This window comes from Schistocerca piceifrons, chromosome 3, assembly GCF_021461385.2.
Source record: "Schistocerca piceifrons isolate TAMUIC-IGC-003096 chromosome 3, iqSchPice1.1, whole genome shotgun sequence".
Taxonomy (NCBI): domain Eukaryota; kingdom Metazoa; phylum Arthropoda; class Insecta; order Orthoptera; family Acrididae; genus Schistocerca; species Schistocerca piceifrons.
The window spans coordinates 705,996,375-706,021,120 of NC_060140.1; the positions used below are offsets into that span (position 1 = coordinate 705,996,375).

The 24,746-nt window shown below is 38.3% G+C and overlaps 1 protein-coding gene across 1 annotated transcript in view; it reads left to right on the plus strand.

Moving 5' to 3' along the window:
- Positions 1-24,746, plus strand: part of LOC124790110 (probable phospholipid-transporting ATPase IA) — a 355,816-nt gene that overhangs the window by 103,024 nt on the left and 228,046 nt on the right. The window contains exons 2-4 of the mRNA XM_047257683.1: positions 579-796; positions 10,584-10,682; positions 18,854-19,014. Coding sequence (XP_047113639.1) covers positions 579-796; positions 10,584-10,682; positions 18,854-19,014 — 478 coding nt within the window. The remainder of the gene's footprint in view (positions 1-578; positions 797-10,583; positions 10,683-18,853; positions 19,015-24,746) is intronic.

Consider the following 24,746-nt stretch of genomic DNA (forward strand, 5'->3'; position numbering starts at 1 on the left):
GTGGAATGTAGACAGAGTAAGACTACAGTATGACAGGGCTCCTTGTCCCATGAAATCTTTGTTGTCGTGGCAAACTGGTCTGATGTGTAGACTGAAGTGTAGTGTAGACTGTCAATTTGTTTACATGTTCACATATGTAATCAGTGTGAATGTGTCGTCAAGATAGTGGTATCCAATCCGTAGTGTGGGTATCAAACACACACATTTTTGGTATAAAAACTAAAACCACAAAGTAAATTAAAAAAAAAACTGTCTGAAGTTATAGACAAATCTCCTAAGAGTATTTTGGTTCACTTCACATGCTACACACAAACAATGCATCATCTATGTAAGATGAAACTGTTACTCAGTTTAGGATGCTTGCAGCAAACAAAATCATGGGAAATCAACCTCAGATATTCCAATGTAAATGTTTTTGTGTTCAGGTCATGTATGCCTTTAGTTTTTATTGTTTTTTACTAATCATTTGTAATTATTACAGAATGAATAAATCAGTAGACAACAAAGAATACCTGTTACAGAAAATGTATACCGGTAATGTCACTGACAGTCGTATTTTGATATTTCTCTTTTTCTAGATGAAGATGTGGAGACGACTTCGGGCATCACGGAGGAAGTGGAAGCAGGTCTAGTGGAGCACCGAATTATATTTGTGAACCGTCCACAACCAAGCAAATACTGCAGTAATCACATCTCCACTGCCAAATACAACATGCTCTCTTTTGTACCAAGCTTCCTTTTTGAGCAGTTTCGGCGTTACTCCAACATATTTTTTCTGTTCATCGCACTGTTGCAGGTATGTTAAAAAATGTATGCAAGTTATTATTTTTACACTCACTCGTGAGCTGAGTTTTTAGTATAAGTAGCTGATTATACCAGTAGGACTATGTCAGTTGCTCAAAATACTTTGTTTATAACTTAATGATTTTCTACCATTTATATTGAATTGTGCCTGATTTGTGTATTTATCCCATTTTCTGGTAAAAATAACAGAAAACATAAATATTAAAGCTGCTTCTACGATGAAATTATTTGTGTTGTGTAGGCTGATGTGCAACAGAAGAGACAGTAGTTCTTCATACTGAAGAAGTAGTGTCAATATTGGGAGTGCATATGCTATGCTTTCATAGGCACACCAGAATTTTATGACAATGAAATGAAGTGACATTGTGTATTAGGAAGATGAGGGACATGATCATCATGCAGGATAAGAGTCAGAAAAATTAATATTACTCACTTCCACTAAAGGGTGAGATTGGAGGCAGGGCAATGTTAGGGGTAGAATTGTTAAAAAGGAAACAGTTAGAAAAGAAATAACAACAAGTGATCAAGAGAGAGGAAGGAAAGGCACTGCATTGAAAAGTAAGAGAATGAAAGTAGAAAGTGAAAGTGAAAGCAAAAGGGGACAGGGATGGAAGTAAATGAAGAAAATTAGAGAAAGCAAGACTGAGATGGAATGTAAATTGATTGAGGATGCAGTATGAGTAGATACTGAAGCTCTAGTGTTGATGAGACACAGTCTGTGCTATTCATATTTGCAGTCTAGAAGAGTTATTGCTGTGGGGTGGATAAAGAAGACCAACTCATTAGATTGATCAGCATGTATGTTGCTGATGCAGTTAGTTCAAAAATGCACAAGAGCAGTTGCTGTAGGAAAAAAAATTAGTGTAGCTGATGTGTTCATTAATCCAGTAGGTGAACACTCCCAATACCAGCTCTTTTCTGAATTTCCTAGATTAGTATTGCCCTTAAAACATATCTTTCAATCCCTCAATCCTGGCCTCAACCTCCTTTATTCCCTGGCCCCATGTCTTCATTCCATTAATCTTGGTAAAAGTGCACTTATGTATTGGTGGCTTTCCCATTGTGTGTTTCTGTTTGTAGCAGTTCGCACGATGATTCTGGGGAAGTTGAATGACAGTTCATGATTGAGGTGTAGGTAGCCAATGACATTCTCATCAGTAATTTCCTATGGTTCATTAATCAATTTAGCTGGTATTCTGTTGTATAAGGTTAGAATGTAACCACATCATTGGAATTTTTGGCAAAATCAGATATAAGATGTGCAAGTAGATTATTATAGTGACGAACGTGTATGTCGGGCTACACTGAACATCAATTTATTACAGTAATCTCATTTTCGTTGTAAGATCCATTGGATTTGCCAACTCAAAAGCAAATGATCACATTCCAGTCAGATCAGTCTGTCACTACAACCATGTTTTTTGCTTTCACATTTATTGGTTTCGCCATTCACAACCAGATTATCACATTACAACCTAACCTAGGCTCTGGCTTCCCTAGATCAGTCTGTCACCTCACCTTGGTTTTTCCAGTCTTCAAAGAATTATGAAAATCAGTACACAAACTTAAAATTCATAATAACTAGATCAGTAAAAGCTGTTCTGGCTCTCTCCATATCGATAACAGTTCTAATCAGTCCATAGCTTCTGCCAAAATAAATCATTAAATTCAGCAATTCTCATTGGCTGCCGTATGCTATCATACGATTGGCTATGACCAATCTCAGTGAATTACCAACATATGCACATGATGCAAGAGCTGCCATTGTTGTAAATAAACTGTACCCCTTTAACCTACACCCTCTATGTCCTCTCTGCAGCAGTCTCCGTCTTCCTCTGTGGTACCCTTGCCCTTTATATGCACTCAATATCTTATTTATGTGGTAAGTGGTTACTTCTGCTCCTTCCATTAGATAATGTATATGTCAAAAAGCACCATGGAATTAATTGTAAGTTTGGTGTGGTGATTGTACATTCAAACATAACATTATAGAATGGGAGGAAAAAGTTGTCAGGTTCATCAGTTATTTTTCCTCATTTGGTTTTGTATGTATCATTACAGCTGCTTGACACCACAAGACTGGAATCTTTAATACGGAATGCAAACAGCCAAGAGTACAGAGTCTTTCATAAGAGACTCCAGTGAGTACAACAACAGAATAGTGCTTTTGTACAAGACAGAATGCTGGTTTTTGTTGCTTACTGGAAACATTTTACAATAAAGAGATAGTAAATACAGGGAAAGTATATGACTGTATTGTAGTTTCAGACATGGACTTTAAGTAAGAAGAGTACTGGGCAGAGCTGGACATCAGGAAAACAGTGCGCAAAAGAAACAAAAGCCAAATTAATTTATACAAAATCAAGTAATTATTGAAAACTTAGGGTCAAATTGTGAAGAAGACTGTGAAGATACCAGACAGATGAAAAAGAAATGAGAAACATAATGAAAATATCTCAAAAGGAAAATTCACTGGAGAAAACTATAAAATTACAGAGAGGCAGAATGGCTGGCCAGTATTTACCTCCAGGGGATCAAATTCCAGTACTATCAGTACACCCATTTGAAAGTGAACAAACTGTTTCTAGCATATGGAATTACTAAATCCTTCCTCATGGAGGAAAGAAAGAGAGGCTGGGAAAGTTTAGAAAGGAAGAATAGTTCCCTCAGATCGGAGATGTGTTTCTCCTCGTCCTCACATGTCGGTCCCTTTTATCCTATTCTTTATTTGCCGTTGACCACAAGCTTAGAATAGGCTCTCTCGGTGACAGCATGTTACAGTTACAATCAAAATATTAATATTAATGTTCTGATTACATGTTGCCATTTATTATTGTCCACTTCTCCACTTATCTTTGACAGATGTGCAGAAACATGCTAGGCAGCAATGGTGTATGGAATGATGTCATTGGGGACAGGAATGTCATCAGATAGCATCCAGGTTCTGTTTGTTTGAAAATGATGGTCGCATTTTGGTTCGCCACAGACATCACAGTGACTGCATTTGCACAAGACATATAGTGCTAGCTCAAAACATTATGATGTGGGCTGCTATTGGGTACAACCAAAACTCACAGTTGGTACACATCCAGGGCATTGTGACCAGTGTGACCTACGTGAACGACATCCTGTGGCCCATAGCCATACACTTTCTGCACAACACCAGACACTGTTTTTCAGTAAGACAATGCACAACTCCATATTGCAGTATGAACACATGCCTTCTTGGCAGGCTTTTGCCCTGACCCGCTACCTAACCAGACTTGCCACCAATCAAAAATGTGTGGAATATGGTGAAATGACTGGTGCAGTGCTGTGACCCAGTGCCAACCACCACAGATGAACTTTTGAATCAGATGAATGCAGCATGGATGCCTATACCACAGGACACCATTCATGCCTTATATGCATCAATGCCATCATACATAGAACAAGTTATTAGGGCTCATGGCATACCCTATGCCTTCTAGGCTACACAACACATGATGAACCAAGATGACTAACATGCTAATCGTTTCTGTAGAATATACTAATGTACATGTCCTGTGAATATGAACATCCTATCTCTAGTCATTCAAGGTGTTCTGTTTGTTCTGAAATTAGTGTGTTTGTTGCATCTCATATGTACCTTTCACATGGTACTTTTTCAACTTGTATCAGCTCAGCTTTGTAACACATTTTATTTCTATGGTAATCATTGTAAACCAAATCCCCATGCTCACCCCTCAATTATCCTCACATTTAAATATTCGATACAGGATGAGCGTGCTTTCTTTAATTTCTGCTAATTCTTTCGTATACAAAGTTAAGTTTTGTATTGTTATGTTTACTCGAAGAGCTAACTTTTATTAATGGGGAACAAGAGTACCATAAGTCCTAATGTTTATTAAAAAAAATCATTTTCATCTTTTCAGATTTTCCTGTTTGATACTCGTATACAGAGTCCTAATTTGTGTTCTTTAACTTGTCAATAAATAACATAATGTGCACCTCTTTCTGCCCTCGTGCCCATGTCACATTAAATTCATTGGAATAAATTGTTTGGTTGTGATAAAATGTAAAAGTAATGGATCACGATCTGCGAAAGCTACTTAGGCCAAAGTAGCAACAAATTCATCTCTAAGTAAATTAACTATAATATTATCTAGGCATCCATCATTACGAGTAGGATATCTGGCATCCGGTGCCGTGGAGGTCGAATGCCCACCAGAGGAGGTGGACATAGATGTCTGTTAGGGGGCACAACATCTGTGCAGCTCTGTGCTAGCATGGTGGATGTGCCACTCTCTCACTCCTCAGTGTGCTCCCTGCCGCTGTTGGATAAGCAGCTGCAGCAGCAAGTCGTATACTCCTAGCTCACTCATTTGTTACATAGTTTAATTCTTAATTTCTTTGCGTGTTTTTGGTACTTGCATTGTTTAATTCGTAAATTTCAGGCGTATTATAGTATTTGAGAGTTGTAGCATCGTGTTTTAGTACCTGAATAGTGTAAAATCGCGTAGTCTCCTTCCGTCGCCAAGCAGTGTGGCAGCAGTGCGCAAGTAGCAGCATTACTGCATTTACTAGGCAATCTTGTATTTTAATAACCGTTTAAATTTTGTGTCGATTTGTTTGCGCTCTCTGTAGATTAGTTCAGACGTACTTTGCACAACAGTTTTTAGCATGGACAGGGACTGCAACTGTTGTGTTCGGATGCAGGCTGAGTTGGCATCCCTTCGCTCCCAGCTTCAGGCAGTGTTGGCTTCGGTCACACAGCTTGAGGCTGTTGCCAATGGGCATCACTGTGGGGGTCCAGATGGGCGTTTGTCGGGGACAGCCAGCTCGTCCCACGCATCCCCCGATCGGACTACGACTATGGTTGGCCGGGATACTGCCCGCATTGAGGCTGATCCCTCACCTGTGGTAGAGTGGGAGGTCGTCTCAAGGTGTGGCAGGGGGCGAAAGACATTCCGGAGGGCTGAACGGAAGGCCTCTCCAGTTTCACAAACCGGTTTCAGGCTCTGTCTCAGGCTGATACTGATCTTCGGCCTGACATGTCTGCTTGTCCTGTTCCAGAGGTTGCCCCCTCAGTCTGCAAGATCCGGGCGGTCGCAGAGGGTGGGCTTACTGGTAGTTGGGAGCTCCAACGTCAGGTGTGTAATGGCCCCCCCTTAGGGATATGGCAGCAAGAGAGGGGAAGAAAACCAATGTGTACTCCGTGTGCATACCGGGGGGAGTCATTCCAGATGTGGAAAGGGTCCTTCCGGATGCCATGAAGGGTACAGGGTGCACCCATCTGCAGGTGGTCGCTCATGTCGGCACCAATGATGTGTGTCGCTATGAATCGAAGGAAATCCTCTCTGACTTCCGGCGGCTATCTTATTTGGTGAAGACTGCCAGTCTCGCTAGCGGGATGAAAGCAGAGCTCACCATCTGCAGCATCGTCAACAGGACTGACTGCGGACCTTTGGTACAGAGCTGAGTGGAGGGTCTGAATCAGAGGCTGAGACGGTTCTGCGACCGTGTGGGCTGCAGATTCCTCGACTTGCGCCATAGGGTGGTGGGGTTTCGGGTTCCGCTTGATAGGTCAGGAGTCCACTACACGCAGCAAGCGGCTACACGGGTAGCAGGGTTGTGTGGTGTGGACTGGGCGGTTTTTTAGGTTACATGGCCTTGGGCAAGTACAGAAAGGGCAACAGCCTCAACGGGTGCGGGGCAAAGTCAGGACATGCGGGGACCAAGCAGCAATCGGTATTGTAATTGTAAACTGTCGAAGCTGCGTTGGTAAAGTACCGGAACTTCAAGTGCTGATAGAAAGCACCGAAGCTGAAATCGTTATAGGTACAGAAAGCTGGCTGAAGCCAGAGATAAATTCTGCCGAAATTTTTACAAAGGTACAGACGGTGTTTAGAAAGGATAGATTGCATGCAACCAGTGGTGGAGTGTTTGTCGCTGTTAGTAGTGGTTTATCCTGTAGTGAAGTAGAAGTGGATAGTTCCTGTGAATTATTATGGGTGGAGGTTACACTCAACAAACGAGCTAGGTTAACAATTGGCTCCTTTTACCGACCTCCCGACTCAGCAGCATTAGTGGCAGAACAACTGAGAGAAAATTTGGAATACATTTCACATAAATTTTCTCAGCATGGTATAGTCTTAGGTGGAGATTTCAATTTACCAGATATAGACTGGGACACTCAGATGTTTAGGACAGGTGGTAGGGACAGAGCATCGAGTGACATTATACTGAGTGCACTATCCAAAAATTACCTCGAGCAATTAAACAGAGAACCGACTCGTGGAGATAACATCTTGGACCTACTGATAACAAACAGACCCGAACTTTTCGACTCTGTATGTGCAGAACAGGGAATCAGTGATCATAAGGCCGTTGCAGCATCCCTGAATATGGGAGTTAATAGAAATATAAAAAAAAGGGAGGGAGGTTTATCTGTTCAGCAAGAGTAATAGAAGGCAGAGTTCAGACTACCTAACAGATCAAAACGAAAATTTCTGTTCCGACACTGACAATGTTGAGTGTTTATGGAAAAAGTTCAAGGCAATCGTAAAATGCGTTTTATACAGGTACATGCCAAGTAAAACTGTGAGGGACGGGAAAAACCCATCGTGGTACAACAACAAAGTTAGGAAACTACTGCGAAAGCAAAGAGAGCTTCACTCCAAGTTTAAACGCAGCCAGAACCTCTCAGACAAACAGAAGCTAAACGATGTCAAAGTTAGCGTGAAGCGTTCAGTGAATTCGAAAGTAAAATTCTATGTACCGACTTGACAGAAAATCCTAGGAAGTTCTGGTCTTGTTAAATCAGTAAGTGGCTCTAAACAGCATATCCAGACACTCCGGGATGATGATGGAATTGAAACAGAGGATGACACGCGTAAAGCTGAAATACTAAACACCTTTTTCCAAAGCTGTTTCACAGAGGAAGACCGCACTGCAGTTCCTTCTCTAAATCCTCGCACAAACGAAAAAATGGCTGACATCGAAATAAGTGTCCAAGGAATAGAAAAGCAACTGGAATCACTCAACAGAGGAAAGTCCACTGGACCTGATGGGATACCAATTCGATTCTACACAGAGTATGCGAAAGAACTTGGCCCCCTTCTAACAGCCGTGTACCGCAAGTCTCTAGAGGAACGGAAGGTTCCAAATGATTGGAAAAGAGCACAGGTAGTCCCAGTCTTCAAGAAGGGTTGTCGAGCAGATGCGCAAAACTATAGACCTATATCTCTGACTTCGATATGTTGTAGAATTTTAGAACATGTTTTTTGCTCGAGTATCATGTCATTTTTTGGAAACCCAGAATCTACTCTATAGGAATAAACATGGATTCCGGAAACAGTGATCGCGTGAGAGCCAACTCACTTTATTTGTCATGAGACCCAGAAAATATTAGATACAGGCTCCCAGGTAGATGCTATTTTTCTTGACTTCCGGAAGGCGTTCGATACAGTTCCGCACTGTCGCCTGATAAACAAAGTAAGAGCCTACGGAATATCAGACCAGCTGTGTGGCTGGGTTGAAGAGTTTTTAGCAAACAGAGCACAGCATGTTGTTCTCAATGGAGAGACGTCTACAGACGTTAAAGTAACTTCTGGCGTGCCACAGGGGAGTGTTATGGGACCATTGCTTTTCACAATATGTATAAATGACCTAGTAGATAGTGTCTGAAGTTCCATGCAGCTTTTCGCGGATGATGCTGTAGTGTACAGAGAAGTTGCAGCATTAGAAAATTGTAGCGAAATCTGGAAGATCTGCAGCGGATAGGCACTTGGTGCAGGGAGTGGCAACTGACCCTTAACATAGACAAATGTAATGTATTGCGAATACATAGAAAGAAAGATCCTTCATTGTATGATTATATGATAGCGGAACAAACACTGATAGCAGTTACTTCTGTAAAATATCTGGGAGTATGCGTGCGGACGATTTGAAGTGGAATGATCATATAAAATTAATTGTTGGTAAGGCGGGTACCAGGTTGAGATTCATTGGGAGAGTCCCTAGAAAATGTAGTCCATCAACAAAGGAGGTGGCTTACAAAACACTCGTTCGACCTATACTTGAGTATTGCTCATCAGTGTGGGATCGGTACCAGATCGGGTTGACGGAGGAGATAGAGAAGATCCAAAGAAGAGCGGTGCATTTCGTTACAGAGTTATTTGGTAACCGTGATAGCGTTACGGAGATGTTTAGCAAACTCAAGTGGCAGACTCTGCAAGGGAGGCGCTCTGCATCACGGTGTGGCTTGCTCGCCAGGTTTCGAGAGGGTGCGTTTCTGGATGAGGTATCGAATATATTGCTTCCCCCTACTTATACCTCCCGAGGAGATCACGAATGTAAGATTAGAGAGATTAGAGCGTGCACGGAGGCTTTCATACAGACGTTCTTCCCGTGAACCGTACGCGACTGGAACAGGGAAGGGAGGTACTGACAGTGGCACGTAAGGTGCCCTCTGCCACACACCGTTGGGTGGCTTGTGGAGTATAAATGTAGATGTAGATGTAGATGTAGATAAATATGGTGGCCAATAGTGTTCCACATAGCAAGTATATAGGCAGCCGCCCAATTCACAGCTCGTCAATGCAGTGCTTGTGCGTGATATCACTGGATCTATCACCAAGCGATGTGGTGCAGTGGTTAACACACTGGACTCACATTCGGGTGGACGACAGTTCAATCCCATGTCCGACCATCCCGATTTAGGTTTTCCGTGATTTCCCTAAATCGCTTCAGGCAATTGCCAGGATCGTTCCTTTGAAAGAGCACATCCAATGAGACCAATAACCTTGCTGTTTGGCCTCTTCCCCCAAATCAACCCAACCCATTGGATCTATCATTGCTGTACTAAGACTGCTTGATAACTACCTTGCTTTTCACGCAGTTACTCTCTTTTGTCAAGTCTCGAATTTGTGTCTCCGCTGCTTCGGGCCTTGTCGTTGTCATTGTGCTGAAGGCTTAGCTTATTGCCTCATTGTCATCCGTGTTGTATGTTCTTGTTGTCATCTGTTGTTTGTCTGCACTCTGTCTATCATGATTTGCTTGCCTACCATTGGTTTGTGTACCTCTTTCACCTGTTTCTCCATTTGTTAAGGAGCTCTGATGTGCGTACCAATATCCAGCTGCGTGCGAATGTAGCAGGATGTTTGTTGCTGCATTGCAAGTTTAAAGATCTTAAAATATTGTGTTTGAGTGACCTTTCCTTCCTTTCTAATTGTACATGACCTATCCTTCTTTCCTCCCTGAGGAATGAACTAATAGTTTCAAAAGTGTGGACTAACTTTTTCACTTTAAAATGTTTCTACTGACAGTATTTACATGAAGGAAAATTCTATATGTGTTACATGTAGGAAAATGGTATCACGAATATGGGAATAACCAGAAAGTGGGATGAAACCGTAACAGAAACAAGAAAACCAAAATCAAAGTCAAAGAGAAAGTAATTATATGAACCTGATATATTCTTTCAGTGTTTGCATACTGAGATGTGTACCGTAGCAGAATATGAGCAATAGTCTGAGTAGAAAAATGTCAGCAAATTAACATAATCTGTATAATATCATTGAAAGACATAGTTAAACATATTTATTTTAATGAGAATGGAAACTGAAGAGACTGTTCAGCTGATTAAATTCCTTCTGTGTGTAAAAAAATAATGTTTGATGCTTTATCAGTTCCTGACAGAAAGTAGAATTAACATTCAGTAAATCTTTCAATGCAGAGTAGTTGTAACTCATGATTTATAAATATTTTACATGAACTAACAAGATATTTTTCAACAGCAAATTCCTGATGTGTCTCCTACTGGACGGTATACCACATTGGTGCCTCTAGTGTTCATCCTTAGTGTATCAGCTATAAAGGAGATTATTGAAGATGTTGTAAGTATCAGAGCTGTCATATTTTGAAGGTTTTTGTGCATCACTGATAATTGATTATCTTCCTTTAACAAAGCATCTACAGTAATAATATAGAAAAACACATAAGTGAATACTTAAATTTTAATAGTTTTAAGCATCATGAAAAAGAAACGTTTATTTATGATAACTAGTTTTGGTCTGAAGATTCTTTAACTGAAACTGGCCACCAGAAGTAAATAGTAAAGTGTTTTGGACTGTATCAATTTTATTATACTTAAATTTTACATTTCTGAATTACAAGTTTCCTGAGGAACTAATGAAAAGGGATCTAAGGACAAAACATGTATCATATGTGGAACCCGTGATTGGTAGATCTAGTGGGTTGAAGGAGGAAATGTAAACAGAAAAACAGAGGTGACAAGTCAGATTTCTAATAATGGCCTGAGCATTAATAGTGGCCGCATGAAAGAGATTCATTTAACAGAAGGCATCAGATTTAGTACACATTCATACATAAAAGAGAGCTGACCATAATGGTTACACGTTACAGTAATTTTTGTTGTTATGCTAATTAATTAATTTATTTATTCATTCATTGTATTCTATAGATTATATCAAGAACAGACAAGCAACACATATAAACTTATTTTGTAGAAGAACCATAAGGGTCCAAAGTGCAAACACAAAATGTCAATTGTGCTCTGTGCTGTGGGCCTGTATGGAAATGAACATCGGAGACATATGTGCAGATCAACATTCTTTCACTTTTTTGTGTGAAATGTTGCTGTATTTCAGTCTGCTGTTCTCAGTCAATTCATCTCATTAGTACAGTTATTTTGTCCGTCTGTGATGTGAGATGAAATTTATTTTATAACATCACACTGCTGACATAATTCTCTTATGAGACAATGAAAGAGAAATTTTAGCTCTCAAATAGCATTTAACTGAAGCCCTCACAGAACCTGATTGACAGTTAAATATTTACAAAACAAGATATTTTCAAGAATGATATCTTGAAAGGCCAAACTGAAACATGTGAACACGTAAATCAGTTTATATATCTATGCAACAGATAATGTTGAAGAAGAAATTAAAATTAGAATTCAGAAATAAAACAAAAGGTATTTATTAAACATGTCAAATGTCTTAAAGAGCAGAAAGTCTCAAGGGAAGGAAAACAGTAACAAAATACGCATCTATAAGTCTAATTCTGGGTGGGGCAGAGCGACTCCCATGTTTGTATTTTGCACCCAGAAGTGACATTTGCTCTGGGAAGGGTGGGGGCAGCAAATTCTAAAAGGCGTGGCGAAAGTTATAACTCCACCTGGATTAGTTAGCATTGTGGAGTGGATGAAGATGGATGCATAATTTTTGGAGTGGTGAAGATAACTGTGAATCTGAAAAAGGAACATAGATCTGATATGTTTAAATAAGCTGTCTTTACAGTAAAGATAAAAGTTAGAAGAATTAAGTGTACTGGTCATGTAATGAAGTTGCAAGTGACACCTCCAGTCCCTAACTTGTAACTGCTGTTTAAGAGAATTAAAAAAATGACATCATCAGCATGTGAATGGGGAATACTTTGTCCATTGAGAGATGAAGTGCAGATAGAGAAGGTTGTTTCTCTTTAGCATCTATGTTGAAAAAGATATGATAGCAGAAATGTGATTTGAAGGATACTGTAATTCTTTGATTGAAAGTATCACTCATATGTTAAGGATACTCTGATATTGTTAATGATGGCTCATTAGACTTTCCAGATTGGGCCACCTAAGTATGACATTTGGAGTGTGTGAAAGCTGCATATTACAATTTCTTCCCTTCTACTTCTCAGAGGCTCCCCATCATGGTTGCATGTTATTATCTTGAAGGACTTAAGGAAGCAGATCTTTCAGAGACTAAGATTGATTTATGGATTGAATCTTTCATTGGAAAGTTTGCATACCATCATAATACACAGGGTGTTTTGAAAAGATTCATCGGATTTCAGTAGACTATGTTTTCTACATGAATGAAGATAGAAAGAGGGGGTGAATTTTAACTAACACATACAACTACAAAGTTTTTATTTTCAAAACAATTGCCCACGTGTACAAAGTTATATATTTTACATGCATGCACAAACGATTTGGGTACTTTGGACAGTTGCATTTAGAATAAAAGTTGTTATTTACCTTACACAGGAGTTCAATGTGCCAGCCACTAGATGCACAAGAAACATCCAAATGTGTTCTGGCTCATTCCATACTTCTATGAGCATGTGTGGAGTTCCTATACAGCAACACAGTTCACCTAATCTTATTGAAAAAAGGGGAGGAGCACCTAGACCGGGCCTTTCACAAACGCCAACAAAAGACGTCACATAATATAATCAGCTGACCTTAGAGGCCAATGGGGGATTTTGAGATCCATACACCCATTACGACAAACCCATTATCAAGGCATCGCATTGTTTAGAAATGCTCTTACATGGACGTGCCATTGCAGTAGTACTCTGCCTTGTCGAAAAATAAAATTTCCAGCATGTTCTCATGTAATTGTGTGGTGAAAGAGCAATTAATGTAGCTGCACTGGGAAGATCATTGCTGGCAACCATATGAACTGGCAGTTGACAGTTGATGCTGAGGTAAACTTTTAATTTTTCTGTATAAGTTCATATTCTCCCCAACTGTCAACCTCTGTTCATGTAGAAGATATAGTCTTGAAATGTCTGCTGGATCTCTATGAAGCACCCTCTATTAAAAAGATTTATTAACAACCTTCTATGCTGTCTATATACTTGCATTACATTTTATACTGTATTCATGTTCCAGACTAGTAGATTTTAGAGTTATAGTTGGCTCCAGAAGTGATTTAATTTGGTTTTTGAAGTTTACTGGTGTTTAACTGCAGTTGTTTACTAGAGTCAATGTGCAGGTGTATGATCACAAATCCAGAAGTTTCTGGTTCAGTCTTCAGTTGTTGGATTGGGGTTTTCTTTGGCAATTAGCACAAATTACACTTCTGTCACTGCTTTGAGAATGTGATAAAATCAAGTTGCATTTTGGTTTGCATTCGACTTTCAACTGTAGATTCCCATGTAAGCACATGTTGAGCCTGTTTGCAAGTAAGATTAAGGGAAAGTCATATAATTGGGTCCAGTTGGAACTTTTGTAGTAAAACACTGTATTGTTAGCTCTATGTTTCTGGTTATTTTTTATTGCTGAAGAAGTTGAGTATAATTTACATTTTAGATAGTACTTTTAATTACTTATTAAAAAATAACATCATTTGTTGAGCACCTGTCTAATACAGCTTATACAGTTTGCCATTAAGTAATCTTTCTTCAGAGAACATAAATATAATGCAGATCAATATCATTACTTATGCTATAGCAACATATTTACAAAAGAAATGGACAAGAAGTTGCATAAAGCAGCTGGCTATATTATCAAGAAAATGTAACTTATGAATTACTAAATTAATAGTATTTATGTGTTAGGATAATTTATTTTTGTTGATTGTCATTAGAATCTCAGCAAGGACTACACTTACTAACATCCATGATATTCTGTGCCCATGTTGCTACCTCCCATCAGAGTAGAAATAATCCTTCTATTTTTCTCAAATTATCTTTTTTATCCTGCTTTCCTAGTTCTGTTCCCTATGCTTTCAATATATCAATCCTCTGACAACAATCCTCCATGTTTTCCTTTTGGATCTTTGTTCTGAGACAAACAGCAAATTTACCCTGTTTGCCGATGATACCACAATTCTAATTGACGATTTGATTGATCATGATCTTGAAAAAACTACAAATACTGTTTTTAATGACATCTTAAATTGGTTCTCCTCAAATGGTCTCTCGCTCAATGCAGATAAAACTCATTATATGAGGTTCCATACATCACAAAGTAATCCCGATGAAATTAACATAAAATGTAGAGATCAACCAATACAGAAAGTTGAAGACACAAAATTCCTGGGTGCTTACATAGACAGTAAATGTAATTGGTCAGTTCACATTCTTCATCTATGTAAAAAACTTAGCTCGGCAACATTTGCATTACGGGTAATTTCTTCAGTGGCTGAAGTTGACACTATTAAGGTTGCCTACTTTGGCTACTTCCACTCATTGATGTCATATGCTATCATATTCTGGGGGAACCAACCACTTGCAAAAAAAGTTTCCACCATCCAAAAAAAAGCAATCAGAATAATGTGTGGGGTCCATCAAAGACACTCTTGCAGGCACTTGTTTCGGAAGATAGGTATCCTAACAACTGCCTCACAGTATATTTTTTCCTTGCTCACCTTTGTGTGCAAAAATTATTCCATCTACCAAGACAACAGTAAATTCCATGGTTATAACACCAGAAACAAAAACGATCTACATTTAGAAATAAAACGTCTCACTCTGGTACAAAAAGGAGTTTACTACTCCAGCATTAAGCTGTTCAATGCTCTACCACTACGTATCAAATGTGTTCATACAGAACTGCCAAAATTTAAACAAGTTCTCAAAGATTACCTGACAGAGAAATCTTATTATACTGTGGATGAATACCTGAAAGAAAATGTATACCATCACTAAACGTATTATGTCTAGAAGTAGTTCAATTGATTTTATTGTGCATTTGGGCATTAGCACACTTTTTGTAACAACAGATTAGCTGTACATGTATTTACTCTTGTAGGCCTAATATCTGATTTAACTTTGTGCTCTTATCTTTAACCTTTATTTGAAACTCCTTTTTCTGTCAAATGGTAGTTATGTTATCTAGCTGACATTGTATCTGTTACTGTATTTATAGTATGTCTTACTTAAACTATGTACAATTTGCCATTGAAATGCCCTTGTATTTATTGTAAGTTTAAATTGAAACCTGTACAATTTGACACGTTCCATATCCTTGTGATTGACTCACTAACTGGATCTACGGAACAAGAAAGAAATAAATAAATAAATAAAATAAAGTATCTTCCAGTCATAGTTGTCACACATTAAAGGGCAGATCCAACTAACATAAGAGGTAACTGCAGACGCAGATGTCTCAAAGAATGAAATAGTTGGTATGGTATGTGGCTTTGATGTTGTGGGGCCTTACTAAATCTGTTGTGTCAAATGACTACTTTAAGTGTCACAGTTTAATGAAATCACAATCTCAATGGCAACTGCTGTGCTCAATATGTCGGTAACAAGGATGACAGTCAACTAGTATGTGTTAATTTTTATCAGTTACCATGACTGGATACATTGCCATATTGGGCACAATGCAAATGATCTGCAATCAGTATAAGGCTGGATGTCAACAATAGTGTAGTGACCATAACATTCAGAACCAGCCCCATCGTGGAGTACAGAGACCAGCATCCCACCTCTGCTACTAGCAAGTCATAAGGTTGATAACTATTGTGAGTGCAGTAATCTTACCACTGGACACTTGAAGCAAGGAAAATATTAATCTGAAGTAATGATTCACAGAACTCTGGTAATATGGTTGTATCAAAATGCAGATATCCTCATGCAGTCATGAAAATACTGTTGAGGCTGTTGATTACATCCTCGTATGTACAATGGGATGAAATTCAACCTTGATAAGTGTGGGAACAAACTCATATTTGTGAGAAGTATAGTCCAATTTGTCTCATGCAGGAAGATTATTTGACATCATAGTTGGTGAACAATATGGAGTGTCCCAGTAGGAATGCTCAGTATCTAAGGGTAGGAGAGGAACATCATTTGAAGAAAAAAAACTGCCTATGGGCATATGCCTTTTTCTGAATTGCTTTGGAGATAGAACACATTTCATTGACGTCATTATTTGTTGGAGCTGTGTTATTCAGGACATTGTCTGGTTTACACTTGTATAAAGTCAATAATTATTACATTTTACAAAGGATCAATTAAAAAATACATATTTTTAAAATGTTCACCTCTAAGCATTATCATACACATCACATTACAGCTGTTGTACAGTTCACAATACATGTTCAGATATCCCACTGTCAACTGCACTCTTGGGAGGACATGTTGTATTGCTTGTGGGAGTGTCTCTGCATGTTCTCTAATGAGGCATCAAATATCCCATTGTCAACTGTACTCTTGGGAGGACATGTTGTATTGCTTGTGGGAGTGTCTCTGCATGTTCTCTAGTGAGGGCAGTAGCATTCATGATTGACCAAGCAATCTGTCATATCCCCTTTTGTTTGTATTCTTCAGACTTTATACAATCCCATAAATAAATATCTAGTGGTATAAGGTCTGGCTATCTCGGTGGCCAGTTAATTGTACTATTACAACCAATCCAGCAATTAGGGTGCGACACATTCATGCACACCACAAGCCCAAAAACAAATGTCCATGGAATGTGTTCCATCTCTTAAACTATTCAGAATATAGCTTACTTCCATATGAAGTTTTTTGCTTCAAATGATTTTTCATGTCATATCCTTGAATATTGGTCTTTCCTCCTGCAGCACCCTGTACATCAGACAAGAATGTTAAACTAGGTGACCCCATTAATGCTATCTGCATTGAATGGACAACATCCTAGCACTCAAGTCACCCCCTCATTTACTCATCAACTACTCCAGCACAACGCTACACGTTTGACTTACTCTGCAATGATCTACACTGAACAGAATTAAAAGACACAACACTCACACTTCTCAAATGCTAGTGTGCACAAAGAAAGAAATTCATTCCAATTACTGTTTATGAATCAGTTTAGATTTTATCAGTGAGCTTCTTGTTTTCATTTTCCATGTTAGAAAGTGTTGTCAGTTTTCTCTTGTCCATAACGTTAAAGATGTAATATGGTTTACAGATAATGTCAACAAAACATATTTATCAGTTCCAATAAAATTATGTATATTATTCATGGCTTCACAGTTACTTTTATTAACACACAACTAGTCATACTGAACTAATATTCAAACAATGGAAACAGTAAGATAAGCACCCACTGTATGCTTGAAATGTGGGTTGGTAAACAGGCACACAAACAATGTTGATTTTCTTGCTAAGTTTTTGAATAATGTCCTTTCCAGCCAACACACACACACACACACACACACACACACACACACACACACACACAGCTTTATTGTCCAGGTGCTGGGGATTGATTAGAGTGAGTAGTGGAATTGGCAGGAGTGAGTAAGAGGAAGGAACGGTTAATTAAAAGTTCAGTTACCAACTGTGCGCAGGCAGGGTGACGACTCCAGCGAGCAACCAAATTGCGTAAATTGACCTGAAGGTGTCCCCAACGTGGGTTGAAACCGGTTGACGGCAAAATAAATAATGTGATTGTGACAGTCATTTTGAATAATTGATTATAAGTAAATTAATTACTGTTTTTCTCCATACAACTATGTTGTTTAAAAATTTATACAAGTTCAGTCTTTTTTTTATATGCATGTGTACTGACCAGTGCTTCATCTGTAGGGCAAGTGACTGTCTTTATTTTTTCCATTGTCTGTATTCCATTTAGGGCTTTCCAGTAACATGTTAATGAACTTGTATTCAATTACACTTTATCTGCCTTCTTATGTTACGCTTTATTTGTCTTCTTATCAGAAGTTATTCTTCAATCAATCTTTGTTCAGATGTCCTCTATACAATTGTATGTTATCAGTTATCTGGCACTTTTCTCTGATGTTTCTTTTATTTTCTTATTTCTTTTGAAGTTCACTTTTATCTTTCTGACTTCTGTTTTTCTTTTCCTCTGTACCTCTTTTTATGGGTATAATCTTTTTGTTCCATCTCTCTTGTACACCATACTAATTTGAGTATAACAGTTAGTAAATTCATCATTCAACTAGAGAAAAAGTTCGTGTTCTCCATAATATTGCATTATTTATCACTGCAGTTCTGAAATACATGTCTACAAGGCCACATATTACTTCTGTAAAAATTTAGTCTGTAATTAGTTCTATGACTGTTACATCAAAACAACATTTCTTCCTTGAGATGTTACATTTACTTCCTTCATTGTTAAGAGAAATTAACGTGTAATACAAAATCCTCTATCCAAAAAAAAAAAAAAAAATTGCAGTAGGCAGCTTCATACAAAAGCTCAGTAGCTAGGCTACGGTACATCAATTGTCACTTTTTTGTACCTATCTTCATAACATTTCTTAAATTAAGAAACATGGTGTTATCATAAAGACACTTGTCCTAACTGATTATTCCTCTTTCCACCATCCAGAAAAGGCATCATGCAGACAATGAAATCAATCATCGTGATGTTGAAGTGTTAAGAGATGGTCACTGGCTTTGGATACAGTGGCGAAATGTAGTGGTGGGAGATATTGTTAAAGTGCACAACAATCAGTTTTTTCCAGCAGACCTCATTATCCTGTCATCAAGGTAAAAAGCTTTAGTGTGTAGTATAATTTTTTATCTTTATGACTTCATTATTTTCTTTCTGTAAAGCTGATTTATCTGGTGATATAATATAGTAGTTGTAAAATTTATCAAATTGTTATTGAAAAACAAAACAAAAAACAAAAAAAAGCAAAAACAAAATTAAGTGTGTACATGAGGATCACAAGGCAATATTTATTGCCCAGTGATGGATGTCAAACAGCTAATTATGATTTACATTACTATAGATATTGTAAAATAAGAGGAACAGTGTCAGTTGTTATTTATTTGTATTTTCTACTAGCAATCACTTTTATTTGTTTTTTGTTTGACTGAACATATTCCAGTGAGTTTGGAACACGTTCTGCCCATATTCAGGCACTTATGCATACACAAAATTGTTACTTATAAATAAATTGTGGTGATCTAAATTAACATAGCACTCTCTGTTTATTATTCGCTGCTGTAGTACCTGTTGGGATACTTGCAGGGAAGACAGGAAAGGGGTGGGGCACAGTGATTGGCCAGAAATTGATGTCTAATGATGTCTGCTGCTGGTGTGGTTATTATGACTGACACCACAGCCTTTGCATCAGTTATTATATTTCAAAAATACACTTTTTCATGTGAAAGTTCATCACTTACAATTTTGGCATCTTAAAATGTCCTTTTTCATCCTTGGTACACTGGCAGAGCTGTTGTGCAACATTACACTATTGTACTATTTATTTTGTTACTATTTTCTGATGCAGTTCATTGCACAAATTTTTCTATGTACGTATAAACACTGGTCTGTTCATTGTCTTGTTCTTCAATAGGTTTTCTCTTCTTATTTCTTCACTTTCATCTACTGGCATAGTGCTGTTGCTGTGCAGTGCAATTGGGAACTATTTTGATTTTCAGTCATACAATGAAAAAGGGGCACACACTATCAGTAGTCAACAAGGCCATTGATAGATTCAAACTATCGATATGCCAGTAGCACTAACAGCTATCGCCAATTCCTACTGTAGTGAAGACCAACTATTGCACATTGTTGGGCGTATTTGAACTCTGCTGTTGTTTTGTTGATCAGTTCAGTTGTTACTTCCAGTTGAATCTAATGTAAGTACTGGTGTTTGTTTTAGTTCTGCAAGGTTCGCAGGAGAGCTTCTGTAAAGTTTGGAAGGTAGGAGACGAGGTGCTGGCAGAAGTAAAGCTGTGAGGACGGGGCGTGAGTCGTGCTTGGGTAGCTCAGTTGGTAGAGCACTTGCCCGCGAAAGGCAAAGGTCCCGAGTTCGAGTCTCGGTCCGGCACACAGTTTTAATCTGCCAGGAAGTTTCATACGAGCGCACACTCCACTGTGGAGTGAAAATTTCATTCTAGAAACATCCCCCAGGCTGTGGCTAAGCCATGTCTCCGCAATATCCTTTCTTTCAGGAGTGCTAGTTCTGCAAGGTTCGCAGGAGAGCTTCTGTAAAGTTTGGAAGGTAGGAGATGAGGTACTGGTAGAAGTAAAGCTGTGAGGACGGGGCATGAGTCGTGCTTGGGTAGCTCAGTTGGTAGAGTACTTGCCCACAAAAGGCAAAGGTCCCGACTTCGAGTCTTGGTCCGGCACACAGTTTTAATCTGCCAGGAAGTTTCATATCAGCGCACACTCCGCTGTAGAGTGAAAATTTCACTCTAGAAACTGGTGTTTATTGCTTTTGTGCTGTGTGTTGCTGTGACAGTTTCTAATTATGGATAAGTTAGCAGCAAGGTAAATTTGTTTTGAATCATCCACTAGTATTATGGTAAGTTGAAAATACATATGCACTACTATAGTAGCCTAATTACTTATCCATAGCAGGTTAATATTAGCACTTGAATCATTATTTGAGACTGGTAGAACTGTAGGGTTGCAATATTTCAGTATTTCACAAGGCAGTGGAATGGTAAACAGCATTACAAACAACATTAAATTAAAATTGGTGCATAAAAACATGCTTGGACTTGCCTATGTTGCCCAAATGGTGATGGTTCCAGTCCTTTAAAAAATTTGCTTAAAATTCTATCATTAATATTCCAAATGGCAAAATATTGCCCAATCTGGTCACCCATGCAGTACTCAGTTATGAAAACCAATTCTGATATGGGACAGTGAGGAGGGGTTTGTGGAGAGTGAAAGGGGTATGTGATGACAGCATTCATGTGTAAAAGATTTTTTTCAGCGGGCTGCTTCTATTCATCTGAGCCAACTGTGGCTCCAAAATCTATATAAGCTCTTGTAATATTATTATAACTGAAGCCAAGAATTCCATGTGTAATTAAATATTAAATTATGCACTCTCAAATGTTTCTCCAAATTCTCCCCTGACCAGGCTAGCTTTGCGCATTGAGGTGCTGAGCGAGCAATCCCTGTACTCAGGAGATGAGATGGTTTGAATCCATGTGGCAGCAACCTTGAAAATGGTGTTCTGTGGTTTCTCATTTCCGATATAGGCAGATGCCATGGTTGGTTCCTTACTATAGGTCACAACCAATTCCTTCTGAATTCCTTTCTTTCCTGACAGATTGAAATTCCCTCAGAGATGCAGTCTCTCTGCTTATGTGAAAAGAGCTGGGCCAAAGGTGAGCTGAACATCTCTTCAGATACTACTGGCATTAAAAGCCATATTTACATTGGAAGGTAGCTAGCAATTGTCATTGTGTACTATGTGTCTGTGCACGCAGATGGCTCACTTGGGGAATGGCGATATACCATGTCTTCAAGTTTTACTACAAGAACAATGTTCTACTGTGAAATGTCTTATTTGGAATATCCTTGGATAGTGAGTCCAACCATCACAACTCGTAAGATATCTGTAAACAACTATCATATAAATGTCAATGTATTTTGTACATCATAGAGGAGTTTATTAACATCACAGATCTTATAACTAGATTCTGATGCATAAATACAAACTCATTTATGAGGTCACATACATTAGCAGTCTAACTGAAATCAATGTTATGATCCCAAAACTGTAATTCAGAAATTGAAGAATGTTAATCATGTGTAGGATACTTAATAAAATTTGAGACTGACTTGAGGAACATAGGATGCTTTGATGTGCTGAAGTTCTTTTGACTTGCTTTCAGTTAAGTCATAAATTTAAGTATAAGACTGTAGTAGGAGAAAGACAACTACTGTCAAAAGAGATTGGGACCTGATTAACTTTATTCAAGCCAGCTTTAAAATTCTTCTGCTCTGTGATAGCAAACCTTGTAATAGAAGACTCAGCTGTGTTCATGAGCAAAGAGGCAATATATTATAAATTTATTTCGTTTAGCACCAGAGTGAAGTTAATAGAAATTATGCATTTCATATATATATATATATATATATATATATATATATATATATATATATATATATATATATGGTAAATCACCTAAAACTTGCACCACAAATAAGGAAAGTACTATTGATATATGGTTTTCACAGAATGGATAGTTAGTCAGAGGCTTATATTGTTAGCCAATAAACAGACTGTGGTAATACTTAGAAAGTGCCTTTTTTTTTGCAAACATACACTTTTTAAAAGTAGCAGTGCCTATTGATATTATCAAACTATAAGTGGGGTAAATTAGAATGTCAGTAGTGTTTACTGTGGGATTCTAGTGCGTGTCATTTACAAGATATCATATTTTGAAACGTTCCCACACTGACACTTGTACAATACTTGTGGTAGCACACTCAAAAGAACAACACAAGTGCATACACTAATTATGGGGATTCTGACCAGCAATGAGACAATTGGCTATCACAGACTGTGTTCAAAATGACCACCGGCAGTGGCAATACACGCTTCCACTCTGGTACTGATGACTGCTGCACAAATGCTAGCATTTCAGCGGAGTTTCCAAGCAGGCAGTAGTAATATGTTGTTGCATATCATTGGGTGCAGTTGGTATATCCTTGTAGACTGCATCTTTTGTCTTCCTCCACTGAAAAAGACTACAGGTGTGAAATGTGGTGACCCGGTCGTCCAAGGTACAGGTCCTTTGTGTCCAATCCAGCGATTTGGAAACAATTTGTGAAGACATGCTGTAGTACTTTATGCATTGTGGGCTGGATAGCCATCATGTTGATACCACAGGTTTCTCCTAGTCTTCAGAGGAATGTCTTCTAGCATCTGTGGAAGATGGTCTGTTAGGAGGCTGCGATACTTGTGTGTGTTCAGTGTTCTGTCTGTGAAAAACAGACCTGTGAGCTGATGGATCACTATTCACATCCCATGCTTAAACTCCATCGATGCTGGCATTCCACCTGACAAAACCAATCGGGATTGTCAACAGACCAATAGTGCATGTTTTGGCAGTTTACCATAGTTACCCGAGTCTGAGACACCTCCATTTTTTAAGAGGTTCCGTGATAAAAATTTATTTTTTAACATTTTCTGGCTGATCAATATTACAAACTTTTATGGATGTAAGGTCCCGCTGAAAAAGTTAACAGTGCATCAGTTCTAAACTTGTCTCATTTATTCATTTTGATAATACAAGGATAAAGAAAATTAACAAAAAGAAACATCAAAAAGAAATGGTTTACATTAATTTTTATCTTCACTGCCAATCTGTTTACCTTTGTCTTTGTATCACTATCTTTACATCATCGTCATCAACTAATAGAACAACTATGAAACTTACATCTTCATTGCCACAAATGTTTGGCTATTTCTTCTGAATATGTTGTGATTTCTGAGGATGTGGTGACAGTGGGACCTGAGAACACAGCTGTTTTTTTTCCTGAACACATAGTGGATTTTACTTCTATACTGCAGTGATAATGTTACATGCTTCCAAAATATTGTCTGCCCACTGCCCTCTCAAAATTGGCTGTGTAGATCCAGAGCTGACACACTCCATGTTGTGAGCATCAATGACATTGCTACACAAAATTCATAAGTTCACCACTGGGCCCTGTCTAGTCTTTTGCTGCCTGTTCATCATGCCCCTTGTAGTTCCCAGCCAAGATGATGTCACTGTTCCCCCTCTAACTCTTCCCGTCCCCACAACTGTGCTTGAGCAGTAGAAAAACACACATGGAAATATCTTCTAGAGTGCAGACCATATCCAACAACATCAACTAATGCATAAATAGAATGTTGGCACTATCTCCACAATGGGTCTTTCCATTGTAATTTATTCTTGCAATAAAAATTGTAGTTGGTTTAATGCAGTGTACTTCATTTATTAGAAATTTAATTATGTATCAGTTTTCTTTCTCATTCCCCCTGATTCTTACCATTTTGTTCTAAAGCAGTTTAACAAACTAGTGACATTTTTCCTCAGTATTCTTATAGATGAACAGCCACTGAATTTCTCATTTGCAACCCACTTGGGAAATCTTTACAGTTTCTTGTAAACAAATAAAATATTGACTTGGTTTCAGAATCAAGTAACGGTTTTTGAAGGACAAGATTTTCGGCTTTGAATGTTAGTGTTACTTAAAAAGCAGCATAAATGTATGTGTATGGTTCCCATACATTTGTGAGAATTTTTATTGCAAATCTGTTCAAATACAACAGAAGTTTGTAAGTTGATTGAATTTAATGCTATTTCCTCCTCTGTTTCACAAAACTGTCAATTTTTAAGCAGAGCATTAGAATATTGTAATGACTATTGGCTAGTTCATAGTTTCTTGCATATCCCTTGCACTAGAGCCTCCAACAAAGTGAATCAGTTGCTACGTGATTGTATGAGCAAGGTCAATACTGTATTGAGCACTTCGG